At 45.2% G+C, this 15,012-nt stretch overlaps 1 protein-coding gene across 2 annotated transcripts in view; it reads right to left on the bottom strand.

Annotated features, from left to right (window-relative positions):
• Positions 1 to 252: 252 nt before the first annotated feature.
• LOC144137899 (ornithine decarboxylase-like) overlaps positions 253 to 15,012 on the bottom strand; it is a 40,096-nt gene continuing 25,336 nt past the window's right edge. For both annotated transcript variants that reach the window (XM_077669916.1, XM_077669917.1), the window contains exons 3-10: positions 11,904 to 12,003; positions 9,205 to 9,428; positions 7,839 to 7,999; positions 6,918 to 7,083; positions 4,659 to 4,809; positions 4,020 to 4,123; positions 2,369 to 2,577; positions 253 to 944 (exon numbers count right to left, since the gene is read on the bottom strand). In XM_077669916.1, the coding sequence (XP_077526042.1) occupies positions 893 to 944; positions 2,369 to 2,577; positions 4,020 to 4,123; positions 4,659 to 4,809; positions 6,918 to 7,083; positions 7,839 to 7,999; positions 9,205 to 9,428; positions 11,904 to 12,003 (1,167 nt within the window). In that variant the 3' untranslated portion in view covers positions 253 to 892. The remainder of the gene's footprint in view (positions 945 to 2,368; positions 2,578 to 4,019; positions 4,124 to 4,658; positions 4,810 to 6,917; positions 7,084 to 7,838; positions 8,000 to 9,204; positions 9,429 to 11,903; positions 12,004 to 15,012) is intronic.

Raw genomic sequence — 15,012 nt, 5'->3', positions numbered from 1 at the left:
TACGTACCGGCAGATGTCAAGTACAATCCACACTGTCACGTCATCACCGGAAACTATTTAGATGGTCTTATAAACATGTGATGCAGCATCGATAGTGTTCATGATGGTGTGTAGTTAAATCTACACAGTGGCGACAGGGGCAACCGAAAAATTACAACCATTTAATAAGCATCAGCGACTAGAACGCTAGTAGGTGGCGGTTAGCGACAAATCTTTCCACCAAATTCGACAGGGCGTCAAGAAAGGAACAGGTTTCTATCTTAGAGAAAACGTTTTATTTGGCTCTGCAGATAGCAGGTACACATAGTTTCTTGGGTTTATTCACACGCGACAAGAACATTGACCAAACGCTCAAAAATATTTGTGTGCGAAAACGACTTGTCAATCAATCCATACAGGCAGCTTACTTTTTGTCTCTTTGTGCTAAGCACCATCACCCCAAACAATCTCAAATAAAACCAAATAAGAAGTAATTATAATCCCACATTCAGCAGAGAATGGTAAAAGACAGAGGGGCAATGATTATAGAAAAATGGTTACTTAAATCATTCTCAAAATGTCCTTGACACGCCCGCCTATTTAGGATGCAGTTGCAAACCGCATGTCCCAGGCTCTCACGCAGACGATAAATATTGCCCCCTTCGAACAGCCATCGTTTCCCTGGTACCGGTCGGAAGAACAGCTGTTCAGCCCTTAGTTTTATTTCAGGTACAGAAACAGACGACGCAGTTTCACGCAGGGCTTCACCTAATTTCCCTCCCCATTGAGGCCAGTATTCAGGGAGTGGCAGTCATGTTAGGCCTTCCAGTTGGCTTCGTAACCTCACTGTTTTGTGGCCTCTCTGCTGAGAATAAAATGGCGCGTAGGTGGTCCTAGAGAACCGAGGGCCCTGTCAAGCGCTGTCCAGAATGGAGAGGATCAGTTTCTTGCGTCGCAGGTGGTCTCTGAAAACAGGACAAAAACAATTACGAAAAGAATTAATTCAACAGAACTTTAAAATGGAACAATTTCTCTTTTCAGAGAACGTCAATACCGCACCGCCTAACACACATCAGTTCATACTTGGTTCGTTCTCCTACCCGTGCCTTTTTCTCCCGTTCCAACTTGATTCTTTACCAAATTCTACTGTCATTATTATTCTATTACCATGATGGGGCACGTCGTGAAAAATTAATCGCATCTTACTGCAACAGAGCGCATTGAAATTGGAGTGGAGAGATCGCACCGAGATAGGTGGCATCGAAAGAGGACTGGGTGGCATTCCCAAGGGGACGGAAGTCAAAGTGTGTGTGTGTGTGTGTAGTTGCTTTTTCCGGATCATTCTCCATCCGCTTGTTTTGCCACGTGCTGCCGGCTTCGCCAGGCCCAAGGAACACCGCGGGTGCGTGGAGAGGTGCTGTTTGCTCGGTTAACAAACGGTACGACTATCGGTGCGTGCTACTCCGCCTTGAGAAGCCAGAATAGGCGTCCCTACTTCTCCCAATGGAAAGTTTGGGACGCGGCGGGCAGCGTTACAGACGTGGCGTAGCGCGGGTTAATGTCAGCTCTATGTGGCTGTGGTGGCGTTCGAGCATGTTTTTAGAATTCTCGTCGCAGCTTGTCTGTGCAGGGACGAAATGTTCCCGCATTCGTTATTACGCCCTGGCAGATTTTCAGTAAGATTTTTCCGAACAATGACCTACTTGCCAGGCAGAAGCAGACGCTGCGTCCCATACGTTTCAAACTGGGGCGAACGACTTCGGCAGTACGCCTGCTGGATTATCTTCCCATAAAACACAACTGAATATGTCCAGAAAAGTTATATCGTCATCGGTACTTGCAGTTTTTGCCATTTCTTCAGCCGCCTATTTTATTGTGGTGTTGGCAATTACTCGCCTTTTCACTTGTTCTTGTACGCCTCCGGTGGCCAGTTTCATGTTTTCCTTGGGGGATGAATTTTGTTGGCTGCATCCCCTCATTGATTTCTTCACTGTACTATATTACTGATGTTGGCCCCACATTTCTGGATGTTCACGCTCACCTGTTTTTCCCCAACCCCTAAGTGCTCAGTGATGAATGTTTCTGACATATTTAAGTAGATGTTAATGTAAAGCACTCTAGCCACATTTGTGTAAAAATCACTCCCCACAGTCAAAAGTGAAACCAATAAAGCTCGTTATTTTCAATCTAGGCTGTTTGCGTATTGGTCTTTTACGCGTGTTCATAAATACGACATCGAGCACACAAGGCTAGGAGGAACAACGCACGGCTAATTTATGTTGCGTGTAGTGTTGACGAAATAATCCAGTGTCACTTCTCCACCACCCCGTAATAACATTGAACGCCAATTGGGCAATTCGATTTTTAAGTCATCGCCAGGGAAGCTTACTCGACGATCTTGCTTGCGCGGTAGTGGATGTCCGCTGTGGGGAAGCCGTTGAACGGTGTGTTGAGGGTGATGGTGTACGCTCCCATGTTCTCGAAGGCTAGCCAGTCCCCAACAGCTAGCTCTGGGAGCTTGCACGAAGCCTTGATTTTGTCGACGCCGTCGCACGTTATGCCCCACACGATGCTCTGGTGCATGGGGCCCTCCGTGTCCTGCAATGAGAAATATAAACAAGTTTCTTTTTAGAGAAAAGAAATGAGCGACGGCTTTACCAAAAGAATATTGTAGAAGAGTGTCGATCGCAGTAAATGATGTATGCTAAAGGCGGGGAACACCGATGTCAGCAGTAGTAAATGGTTACCTCTAGCCGTGGCGAGCAAATTTGTAGAAAGGTGAGGAAGCGGCTTTTTTTTAGTTGGAAACACACCGTGACGACCTCCAAAGTGTGGACGTTATCAAATTCGTGGATACAGGCCAAATAATAATAACGGCAGAATATTTGTCTCGAACCAATACTCACTTCACTTATTTCACTGGGCCCAGATTTGCACAAAACGAAGCGTTAAGCGTGCACGTCTATAGCAACCTTTTTCAATGAAGGACTATGGCCTACCGCATTAAAGTATGAAGAACTTTGCGCAACTGCTTCGAGGTAATTTAGTGCTCGTATACATCAGAGTTGCGTTGCTTTCCCTACTGAGGGGAAACTTCGCCTGAGTGGAAAGTCCAGGAGTGATTCTCTTCCTATCTTACCAAAATTAAACCTTCTGCCTCGCGATTGTTTGGAGTGCAGCAAAATATGTCTGCGTTGACACCATTTTAGTTACAATTTCCTCTTTTACTTGAACATAATTATTGATTTGTCACGTAGCACTAGAACTCAATCAGGGGATGATTTCAACTTTTATTCGAGTGCGACTTTGTGTAGTGAGTGACCCCCCCGTAGTGGATCAGTGGCTAAGCCGTTGCGCTGCTGAGCACGAGTTCGCGGGTTCGATTACCAGCCACGGCGGCCGCTTTTATGATGGAGGCGATAAGTAAAAATGCCCGTGTGTACGAGATTTCGGCGCGCGTTCACGAACCCCAGGTGGTCAAAATTAATCCGGGGCCCTCCACTACGGCGCGCCTCATGAAACCCTACAATCAAATCAACGAATAAAATTGTGTGATTTTTGTTTAGGCCAATAGAATAGTTGAAAGGCGTGGAAAGATAGGCTGCTTTAGTTTATAGTTTTGTCTGGACCTCTTAAAATTACTTAATCAATCGAGCTCAATGAGTTCGAAATTCGCCGCATCATTTTGATGATCACATTAAATTGTCGTGCCTCTCAATGTGTGCATGTCCATGCCTAAACACCTTTTAGTGCAAACGTGAACATGCTGTGATTGTTGACGCGACTACTTTCTTATTCACCTGTAGATATACTGTGGTAATCTATTAATAAGTTTACACCATTACCATATAACAAGCCAAGTTCATGTTTTGTTTTATATAACGGATAAATGTATTCTTCTCGTAAGGCCTACAACGAGCCTTTAGCTATGCGTGCGGGAATTGTATTTGCTATTTTGTTTGGCTACACACAATCGTACTCAATATAGTTGAAAAAGGTTTTTAGCACATGTACGACATAACTTGTATACGTATTCTCACCTGTAGCGGCTGTGGTTCAACAGGAGCGTCATCGAAGAGGGAGACTAGAAACGACTTGTAGATCGATTCGTTCACGTAGTACATGCGTTCTTGGGGCTTTGTAGCTGTAGAAAAAATTGAATTCTCGGATATTGAACATGCACTCTGCCTAATTTTAGCAACATTACGGAACATGCATTTTACCACTGTACACATAGAACACTGCAGAAAAAATTTTACATTGTGCTTTTGAAATTGCATTGTGTTGAATTGAGCTTTCTCGTGGTCAGGATGGAGTATTTTTAAGGGATTGCGTAGGTAAAGTAAAAAAGATACAGCGGCTGGCTAAGCAGTCTCCTATGTGCAAGCAGAGAGCTGCTAGTCTGCTTCCAAAATCAATCCAGCCCAACCGTCCGGCGAAACCAACCTCCTTCCTGGCGGACCTTTATATGCAGTTGTTTGTCTAGAATCAACTACAGCACCTCACTCCCTCATCATCCACCCTCATTTACAAATTTGCCGTGAGATTTCCCTCCTACAGAACTGCTCCTCATACTCCAACAGTTCCAATTTATTACTGGAGAGTCCCAATAACATGCTTTTGCGTGTAACCGCCACTCTGATAATTCCTGACCTATTCACTGTGCGATGTGTACTTACTGTCGTAGCTCTCGTTCAGACGCTTTCCGACGATCTTCGTGTAGATGGTGAATGCGGACATCACGAAGAAGGCACCGGGCTCGCTGATGATGTTGACGCCGTAACTCTCCGGAAAGTGCTTGTCGAGGCCCGAGTTAATGATGTCCGCCGTCTGCGAAATTCAGAAGGCATGGCAAGGTCTGAATATTTCATCACGAAGCTTCTAGTTGCTTATATATTTTGGTTCCCATCGCAGTGCGCGACGACCACAAAATATCGTATCGGTTTTGTAGCACGCGCCAATCTATGCAGCATATGTGCGAATGCTATGCGGAAAATCTATTTCAGGTTTACACTAACCTGGATTGAATGAACTTTGGTAATATACCAGATTTAATTGAAAATCCGGCAAACAAGAAGTGTAATGGTGAATATCAGACATTTACTCCGCCACGAGACACCCTCCAAAGAGGCTATCGTCAAATTCAGCGCACTCTTTCGGCAGCATTGTCACTCGTTTTAGTTTAATAGCTCTAGGTGTCTGACCAGCTAAAAATTGAGTGTGTCATGTGAGAAGCCTGTCAGTTACGTTCAAAGAAAACAAAAAATGCTCACGACCAAGAAGGATGCTTCTCACGACACATCTAATACCTGTGCTACACGAGCGTTTCGAAGGCCTTCGAATGTAATGTCATTTGACTCAAATGACACCTTTGAGCTGCTACACGGCGTTTTCTAAAGCCATTTGGTTAAAATGGCATTTTATTCAAAGGAGCACTACAACTGGCTTTTGAGAGTCTCAAAGGCCTTTGAAACACGAACGGTCGTACCCTCGGGCTCAGTTTCTGCAAGCCATAATAACAAAAACAATTATTTGCGAGTAAAACTTGGTGTTTGAACTGCAAGATCTTCATAATTTTTCACTTGTTTTCGTTCTGTCACTCGCTGTACGATTACGAGGTAACTTGGTACTCTCAACACCGGCGGTGCGAAAAAAGACAAAAAGGAACTGGCGGCCTTGTGCATGTTTTGTGCGCGTTGTTAGGTCGTTATCAATTTGATCACTAATAATTGGTTTTTGCACATTTTAGCTCTAAAATTAACTTTTCGCCAAGAACGAAACATGGCAGCAGTGGCGACTCCGAAATATGGCTGGCGAACGCGTAAACGTTCAACTGCCTTCGATAATGGTCGTGTAAATCCACAGAACTCCTTCCAGTTCAAATGACATTTGAAATTTCGAAGGTCATTCGACTGAAATGTCCTTCCAAACGCTCGTGTAGCACAGGTATAAATCAAGGACACAAAAAACATTCCTGTTTCTGCGCATTTTCTACGCAAGAGCATGTTTTTACGCAACACCAATGAGTGTCGGTGTGTGCGCTGCAGGCGGTAGAGTTCCGAGCGAGTCGTGCGCTACCGTTGTCTTCTCAGCCGCTGCCACTCTACCCAGGACTGTCACTACTTCAGAACTACCTAAAGCGGCCTAATAACTTGCCACGATATGCATAGCGGCTGCAGTGCACACCAATTTAGAGCACGGTCGCGCACGGATGCACCGAATGAGAGGGTGTAAAGGCAGTGGTAGCGTGTACATAGTGTTTCAGAAAAGACAATTTTCTGAAAGAGGCTTTCCGAGGTATATTCTTTTTCCTTGCGCGAAGCCACGACAAGCCGTTATCGGCCCTATAAACAAGTTTTAATTGTACTCCGAGGATCAATAAAACTGCATTTCATTACCATGTTTTATTACTGCAATTATGTTTCTGATGGTTAAATGAAAATTGTAGAGTATCATTCGTTCATTCGAGGTCCATCGTTAGTTTTTGCGAAAGTTTAATTTCCTGCAGAGCTATTGGCGGAGAGCTTCAGTCCTCTGGACGCACACATCTGTAGCTCAGCGGCTACAAAACGCCGGAAAGCCCACGTAGTGACGTCACTGAGATCTGTACAAGTCATACGTACGCCCCGCTTTGTCTGTGGCTCGAATGTCAAATAGCGCTTTGTGCGTGTCCGGAGGGTGTACCAGGCTGACGTGATAAGCCCATTTTGGTTTAGTGACGTCCACGTAATCACCAAGTTGTCGGAAGCCGCCTTTTTTCCTCTTCCGCTATTTGCACACTCCGACGTCTCCTCTGCGCCTAACGCGTATACACCCCTGCACCCTCAGTTCAGTTATTGGCTTTTCGTGGCCATGAGTACTTTCAGAGTAAATGTGGCATGAGCAAGCCTGTCTTTCTGGCAATCACGCGAAAGCAGCTTCAAAGGGCGGAAACGTACCTTGAGGAACACGGGTTCGAATCCTTTTTCTCCGGGGTACCCGCCTCCGATGTCAAGCAGCCTCATGTTAAAACCGAGGTCCCGGCCCGCGTCAAATGTTCGTCTGGCAGCCGCGATTGCGCCTGCGAAGGCACTAGGGTCCAGGTTGGTGCTCCCGACGTGGAAGCTGTAAAGGGGATACCACGTAGAAATAGTAAAACATCCACAACGTGACATTCAGAAAAGCGCAAGCAAGTCTTCAGAGGCACGATATGCTTTTGTGTAGGCTTAGACATTAGGTTCGGAATACAATGCACTCTGCTGGAGTTGCCAAATGGTAATGCGTGCTCTACACCAAGACTTTGAAACCATGATACAACGACGCAGCGAGCCATGCTGGGGAGTGCGGTGGTATTCGGTACAACACATCCAAATTTTTGAAGTGTAATGGTAACAGCTGAACGGGCACGTAGCGTAGCACTTGTGGGAACAGTTTAGTTTTATATCTCTATAAAAAGCCAAAAAATTTGTTTAGACACATTAAAGCTACAATGCGCTTGCTGAAAAATGTCTGTTTGCTTTCTAGTGCATACAACCCCAATGGTAGCTGAAATAGAAGGAACGAAGGGGCAACTGCATAAAGAAGCAGCAGGGCGGCAAATTTAAGACGACACAATATCTCTTCTTTATGCTGAACGGTCAAGATTACGAAAATTTGCAAAAGAATAAAACTGCAATATGAAGGGCTATTTAAAAAGAGACACGCAGAAGATTTGCGGAATAATATGGTTAAGTAGTGTCATTCGCCAAAGTCAATGTCTTGAAACTCGCTATCAACATTACCTCTCAGTAAGTGGTTTTGTACTTTTTAGAGTTTGTGTGTGAATTAGAGTTTGTGTGTGAATTATGAGTGCGCGCCGTGTGCGCGGTTTCTCCCCTTACCATACTCCGACGACGGCGATGTCGAGGTCTTTTGCCAGGTGAAGCAATCGGATTGCTTCGTCTTCCGAGCAGCCAAACTTGTCACCCATGGCGAACATGGCCTTCTTGTTGTCCACCTTGAGCCGCAGCACCATGCGGGCATATGAGTGGTGCTCTTTGATCTATGCCAAAGAAAAATATCCGACCAGGGCTAATTAGAGGCTACATAACCTCCTTTGGAGTCGATGAAACAAAGTTAGGGACCCTGGCAGCACGTATCACTTGTTTTAATGCCCAAAACAAGAAGAGGCTGAAAGAGGTCGAGTTCAGGACGTCGTCAATTCCCAAAACAAACTACTCTTCTAGTGTTTTGTTAAGCTTCCAGGTTTGTATGGCTGGGACTTTTTGTTGTTATTAGTATTCAAAGTTGAAATATCCGCTGCTAGAGATGCGAAGCCGCATTCCTAACACCGTACTTCGTTGAATGTGAACGTTAAACAGCGACAAAGTATGCTTTTGTTTAATCGGTTTTCTGTTATCTACACAACGTTGTCAGATAGGGAATGCGAAGTCATTAGTAGATATTATTCGATGTTTCTGTTTGAAAGTGCGAAATTGTGTGATGAAATGGCATAAATTCTCCAAATCACACCGCAGCAAATGTAAAGGCGACTGGGCCAAGTAGACGAACATCTTTAGAACCGCCCGAATAAATATATGGGCTGTCAGATATCCAAATTCGGGGGCCCCTTGAATTGCTTTTTTTGTTCTGATATATTTCCACTGAAAAAACGAGCTATATAACCTCCGAGCATTAGGTAGGAGTAATTATCTACTATTTACTTAACACCGCTGTACGCGTTGTTTTCAATCTAGAAGCTACGGGCAAGGGTAGTGAATAGAGATCTGCACATCATGTCAAATACCATCGTAACGTTTGGCTTGGTGCTTAAGCAAACATTGAGCTTAATCCCATGTGAATTCGCTTTAAGACGTCCTCTATGTTGTGTTCGTTCCACTTTGCGGAGTCGCTGCCCAAAATAATTAGTCTTGATCGCCAATTGCTGGCACCCGCCGGAGTGGCTCAGTGGCTAACGAGTTTTGCTCTTGTACCCAAGAAAGGGGTTGTAGATCCTAACCGTGGTTACAGCTTTACAGATGAAGGTGAAAAGCAAAATGCCCGCGTGTCCAGATTTGGGAGCATGTTAGCATGTTAAATATCCCCAATTGAACAGCTGTATTTCACAGCACTCCAAAACAGCGCGCCTTATATCCAAGGTCTACGTTGAGAGTGTTGAAACTCCAAAATTTTGAATATGAATTGTTCAGTTGCCAGCAGGCTTGGCCTATCCACTCACACATGCTAGTGGCCAGCGCCCACCCATACCTTGTACAACTCTTCGGCACAGTCGAAGGTCATCAGGTCAACTCCAAGGTCCTGGGCACGATGCAAGTAGCTGACGTGCTTCTGCGGATGGGCGTAGATGATGCGCGAAGGGTCCACGCCCAGCGAAACCATGGCCTCAATCTCAGCGATGCTGGCACAGTCAAAGCCAAGGCCTAGTCCAGCCAGCACTTCCAGCAAGATGGGGTTGTCGTTGCATTTGACCGCTGCGACACATAATTAGAATGGTCGTAAGAAATCTCGATGAAAACTTGACGCATTCTGGTTCAATATAATGGCCTTACGCGTGTCGAAATTTTATAGCAAACTGGTATAAGCTAGTTGCGAAATAAAAACGCCAAATTTAAAGAAATTTATACTTGAAAATTTAGAATTACAGCTTTGTGTGAGAGATATGAATCACATTATGCTTCCGAATTTACTTGAGAAATAGACTGAAAAAAGCCCAGCCGACCAAAGCAGTCTCTCGCGTAACTACAGGAGAGTGACGGCGCAGAAAGGGACAATTGGTTCATCACAGTTTATACGCATCTGAAGTCATCAGCTAGGAGTTCCTTTTGCAGCACCTCTCTTTAGAACAGTGCTTGAACCCGCGTTCTTTTAAGCCGAGATACATCGAAGACATACTCCTTGCAGCAGTGTACATGTATTTTATACTAATTTAGCCCGCTCTTTTATTAGGCTAATAAAAGTTTCTCGACTCCTTTTTCTTGCTGCTATACCAGTATAGGATATATTCTGAGCGTTTTAGACAACCCGAGGTGTACAGAAAAAGTTTGAATAAAGAACTGAACAGGTCTGCCACACTATCATTGGCACTTGCCGCTTCAAATATGGTGAAAAATGTCACTGAACGGAAAGAAATATCCCGGTGCAATAGCATAAGGCTCTGTATAAGCATCAGGCTCTATATATACACGATTATAGAACAAAATAAACATAGGTTATCAAATTATGACGTAGCCGAAAAACTTAAGGACTCAACGAGATGTTCACATAAGTACAGCTTCAGAAAATCAAAATATACGCCCAGAAAAACTACAATACCTCATTCAACGTTAAGTATTTCAGAAAAGTGCAAAGTTATTCCCTGCAGTTACCAAATATAGCAAAAAAGCAAAAGAAGCTAGCCAGGCACGCGCGGCTGTCTCCAGAAGTTATAGAGCACCTGTCCACGGCGGTGGTCAGAATAGCGATACAGCCTAGGTTGACGTGGGAAACGCAGGATTAAGGATAAACAATAGTTTAGGCATGTGAGGTTTGCCAACGACATTATTTTGCTGAGGGAGACTGCCGAACACCTGCAAGCAATGCTTGAGGAACTATAATCAGAAACCATGGCCATGGGGTATAAGTCGATATGGGAAAAATATAAAGTATTGAGGAATAAGCATGCCAACGACGTCTTTTTCAGCTTTTAAAGTATTGAGGAATAAGCATGCCAACAACGTCTTTTTCAGCTTAGGAAACGGAACTCTCGAAGAAGTAAATGAATAAAACTTGTGGCCGGGCGGTTAGTGCTGGCTTCAAGCACGAGAAAGAAATCCCACGTAGAATAGGTCTGGGTCGAGGAGCCCTCGGCAAGCACTCCCAAATAAAGAAAAGTGAGCTACCCCTGTCACTCAAAAAAAAAAACCTATGCAACCACTGCATACTGCCGCTGATGACACAGGGAGCTGGAATTTGGCCCCTTACTAAACAACCTGACAGCAAACTTAGGTCGGCTCAACAGGCCTTGAAACGAATAACGCTAGGAGTAACATCCAGGGACATGAAACAAGCTACATGCATCAGAGAACAGACTGGAGTAGAAGATAGCAGTTAAAAAAAGAAAAAGAAACGGACTTGTGCTGGCCATGTAGTGAGACGAGCCGACAAGCGGTGCACAATCGGGGTAACAGAGTGAATACCAAAAGATGGTTCTAGAAGAAGGGGGAGGCCATTGATTCAATGGGCGTGGAGGGATGACAAAAACAATCGGGTGTAAACTGTGCTGTCGAGCAGTGTAGTAGAGGAACGTTTGGAGGTCAATGGGAGAGGCCTTCGTCCTCCAGTGGACTTGATGATAATGATGACGACGACGACGACGACGATAATGATGGTGATGATGATGCTTATGCATTTGCAGCGTACAGCCGCGACAGCACTGAAAAAGTTTAACCAGTTCCTCCAAACTTTAAAACTGTCAAGTGTGGAGCAGTGATTCGCCAAAGGAACTGAGACACCTTCTCTGGACTAGTTTCAGAAGAAGCCTGGCATTGACTCCGACGTAGCCGAGAGAGGACGCCGCCGCTCCTTAAAATGGCTATAAAGAGACACTGGATTGAGTTTCAATTTTTGGGGGTAAAATAATGCGTTAATTCATGACTTTTTCTGCATTTCATAGTTTTGTGTACATATTTCCCGCCTAGCACCGGCATCAACCGTGGAAACGGCGCAGTGAAAAGACCACCCGAACACTTTTCACATAAGTACCGTGTGCCTGTGTAGCGAAATGGTGTTGACAACGGTTTTGTAACGCAAGGGGCCCATGTTCGATCGCGACAAGGGGAAACGTGGATATTTTCGAATCATCTGTTTGCGTGCGTGACGACGCGTGAATGCGCTGGCTAGACGCCGTGACCCTTGATGAACTGCAACGCCAACTCGGACCCCTAGAGTTCTGCTCGCTTAAAACTTACCGTAAAATGGCTTCGCCCGTGGAATGGACTTCCGCCAGAGGTCGACTTTGTAGAGGACATCGTCAATGTCCATGATGTAGAAAGGGTTTTCCAGGTCATCCTGCATGTATGCGAAAAATACAATGAAGAACAGTCTAGTATATGCGGTTACGCAGCTGAATTCCTGCTTGGGCTGTCAAGCCTGCAGTATTTAATAACTAAATAAATACTGGCGTTTTTTTAGTATCTTGTCACTCCCCTAAAGCAAGAGGAAGTGAGGCCGGCGTAACATTGATGTGACCCTCTATTGTACTGAAACAGATGCTCTTCGGGCACCACAATACTTGCTTGTTTTGTGCACGCGAAGGGAAAATTCTCGCAATTTCAAGTCATAAGGGCACGGAACGAGCTAACAACAGTAAAGATATGCCAATACTTAGCCATGTTTATTTGGGCTAATGGGTGTATGTAGCGTACTGTGACCACAAAATGTCGGACTAAAAAACATCAAAACTCGTCTACCTGTGCCGAAACATGGGCTTCCCGATCTGGAGTAGGAATCAATCTGTGTTACTTTTTTATCTGTGGGTGCTTTGTAGAATTTTGAATTCTTTAACCTAAAACGCACCAGTAGCTTCAAATAGCGGCAAAATATATAACACAAAATTGGAGCTACCCCGCAGCTCCGCCTAAAAACCACGACGCTTCGGGGCTGTGCTGTTTACGAAGAAGAGATGGCTTGTTTTCTAACCCTAGAAAAAGTTGATGGATTTTAAAGATAAACAAACTAAGCGTTACGGGTTCAGTGCCGCAAAAGTGGCGAAAACATGGATGGAGCTTTGTAATTTACCCGCATAGAGTCACTGCAAAATGACTTTTTAGAGGCGTAGAAGCCGACTATAATTAGAGCAGTTTTCTTTCTGCTAAAGCTAAATACCACGTTTCCTACAGTAGTTTCATGCCAACTGGGCACAAGTTTATGTACAGCCGGTAAAAGGCTTGTCTATAACACAGCGTTCGTACTCTCAGCCCTATCCTGCCCCGCGGGAGCGCGATTTGAATAAAACTACTGCGGAATTCTGAAGTCTTAGCCCTTCGCTTTTGCCTCCGACATGTTTGGAACGAGTATGTTTCGGCAGTTTTCGGATGTAGCCGGTTGAAGTTGAAATCGCTGTTATAGACAAGCGTTTTACCGGGTGTACATGTGCACCCACAATTCAAGTGACACATCTCTTTCAAAACTTCAGTGTTCACGCAAACGTGGATTGAATCGGTGTCTGGAAGGCGTACCATGTAGTAAGGTACGGTAATAAAAAGATGAAACGCTGTTCACTTACCAAATAAATAAAAGATGGTTTGGGAGTGCTAGGGCCCTGTTGTTCACAATCAATTTTGTTATAGAGTGACATCAGTTACCGTCCTCTTAACGTCGCTCACTTTAAATGCACCTAACGTTTGACTAGGTCAGTGAGTTATGTTTCAGCTTTTGGGAGCATAAGTTCACCCATGTCCGGTATTCCTATTTGCCATCTAGGCTAAATCTCCATTATAAGTAAAAGAGGTGAGAGCTTACTATTCGGTCTGTTAGGAACAAACATTCCACTTCGCCACGACTGTTTTGCCCAGCGCACAAAACCTACGGTGATGGCCACAAACCTTCGTTAGCATGAAGATATTCCAGGAAACACCCGCAGCTAAAACTACTGCTATCACATCCTTAAAGGAGTAGTGCCACGAAATTTCAAAGCTGAGATAGCAATATAAAATGCTTCCTTTTTATCAGGAGATATCTCACAGCAAGTTTCAACAGTAGCCGTTCAATATAACATATTTTAAATCCATTAGGATCTCTGCGAGCACGAGAAAGCCCAGAGCGGGCCAGCATGACATCATGTGCTACTTTCCCCCAACTACGGACGTCGGTGCTCCCATGACGTAGCCGACGCGCTGGCTACGGTTGGAGCGTGCTACTACACTGTGTGCACACGTCAAGGTTGTGGGACTGACGTCATGCTGCCCGAACGCGCAGGGATGGTGAATACCTTGGCCGGCCTGGGCGAGCGCGTGCGCTCGCTCGCGCGCGCCTCCAGACCGGCAGCGATGCGACAAGAATGGTGACGTCAGGTGCTACCTCATGTCAAGGCGTCCGATCGGCGTTCGTTTTGTCGAAACTGACACTGGTACGAATAAACCACGCTGTAAATGATCGTTTACGCTGCGATCGACCGTCTACTGTGCCATTCTATGATTAGTTGGCTAATAGGCACCCATAGCAGCGAAAAAAAATTACTCCCACCTCCTCTCGCGGGAACCCCTGTGTAGATGCGACATATAGGGGGTTCCGTTGTTTTTTCCGTTAGGTTGATTCTCCCATCGCGCGAAACGTGCCGTGAACCCTCTGCCGCGGCTATGACGCAAAGTGGCGCGGCTATGACGCAACACAATCCCACACAACCCACTTTAACCCAATCCAATCCAAATCCAATCCAATTCAAGCCAAGCCAAGCCAAGCCAATCCAATCGAATTCAATCCAATGCCCCTCGCGAGAGAGTGTTCGCTATCAGAGAGGAGAGGGGGTAAGAGGCGGAGAGCGCAGCTCACGCGGCGAGGAGAATGGGTGAGGGGTGTGGACGGACAACGACGCCGTATGGAGGGACAAGGCGAGTGAATGAGATGCAGTCGCATCTAAAACGTAACACGAAAATTTTGTGTCAGTACTCCTTTAACTCTGCAGACGAAGCGTGAAAGGTCTCCTTCTTTCCAACCATTCCAATTATAAATGGCCCAAAAGTGTTATTAAAACAAAGCACTGAATTCGACCAGTGCAGACGTTAAGCTCGTAATAGGCCCAATGCGAGGGACTGCTTTACAGGGCTTTCTACCTTCAGCAGAGCGTCTAGCATCATTGTATGCTGACTTATACAGCTGCAATGGAAGGCAAGGTGAAAATATTTTGCCACTCCGCTCACAGTGATAGTAGGTTAAAGGCCATCGCCCTTTACGCTAACAATCCTAATCAGTGCTACTACAGTCGTATTTGCTCTGCAATATAGCGTTAATCCTAGCATTTCAGTCAAAGCACCCTCAAGTATAAACAAAAGGAAAGCAAAAAGGAAATGCGTCCTCGTT

This window comes from Haemaphysalis longicornis, unplaced genomic scaffold (genome assembly GCF_048455015.1).
Source record: "Haemaphysalis longicornis isolate Haplotype H1 unplaced genomic scaffold, Haemaphysalis longicornis Haplotype H1 scaffold_5, whole genome shotgun sequence".
Classification (NCBI taxonomy): Eukaryota; Metazoa; Arthropoda; class Arachnida; order Ixodida; family Ixodidae; genus Haemaphysalis; species Haemaphysalis longicornis.
The sequence above is the reverse complement of the archived record's forward strand: the minus strand, read 5'-3'. Positions and strand labels throughout refer to the sequence as shown.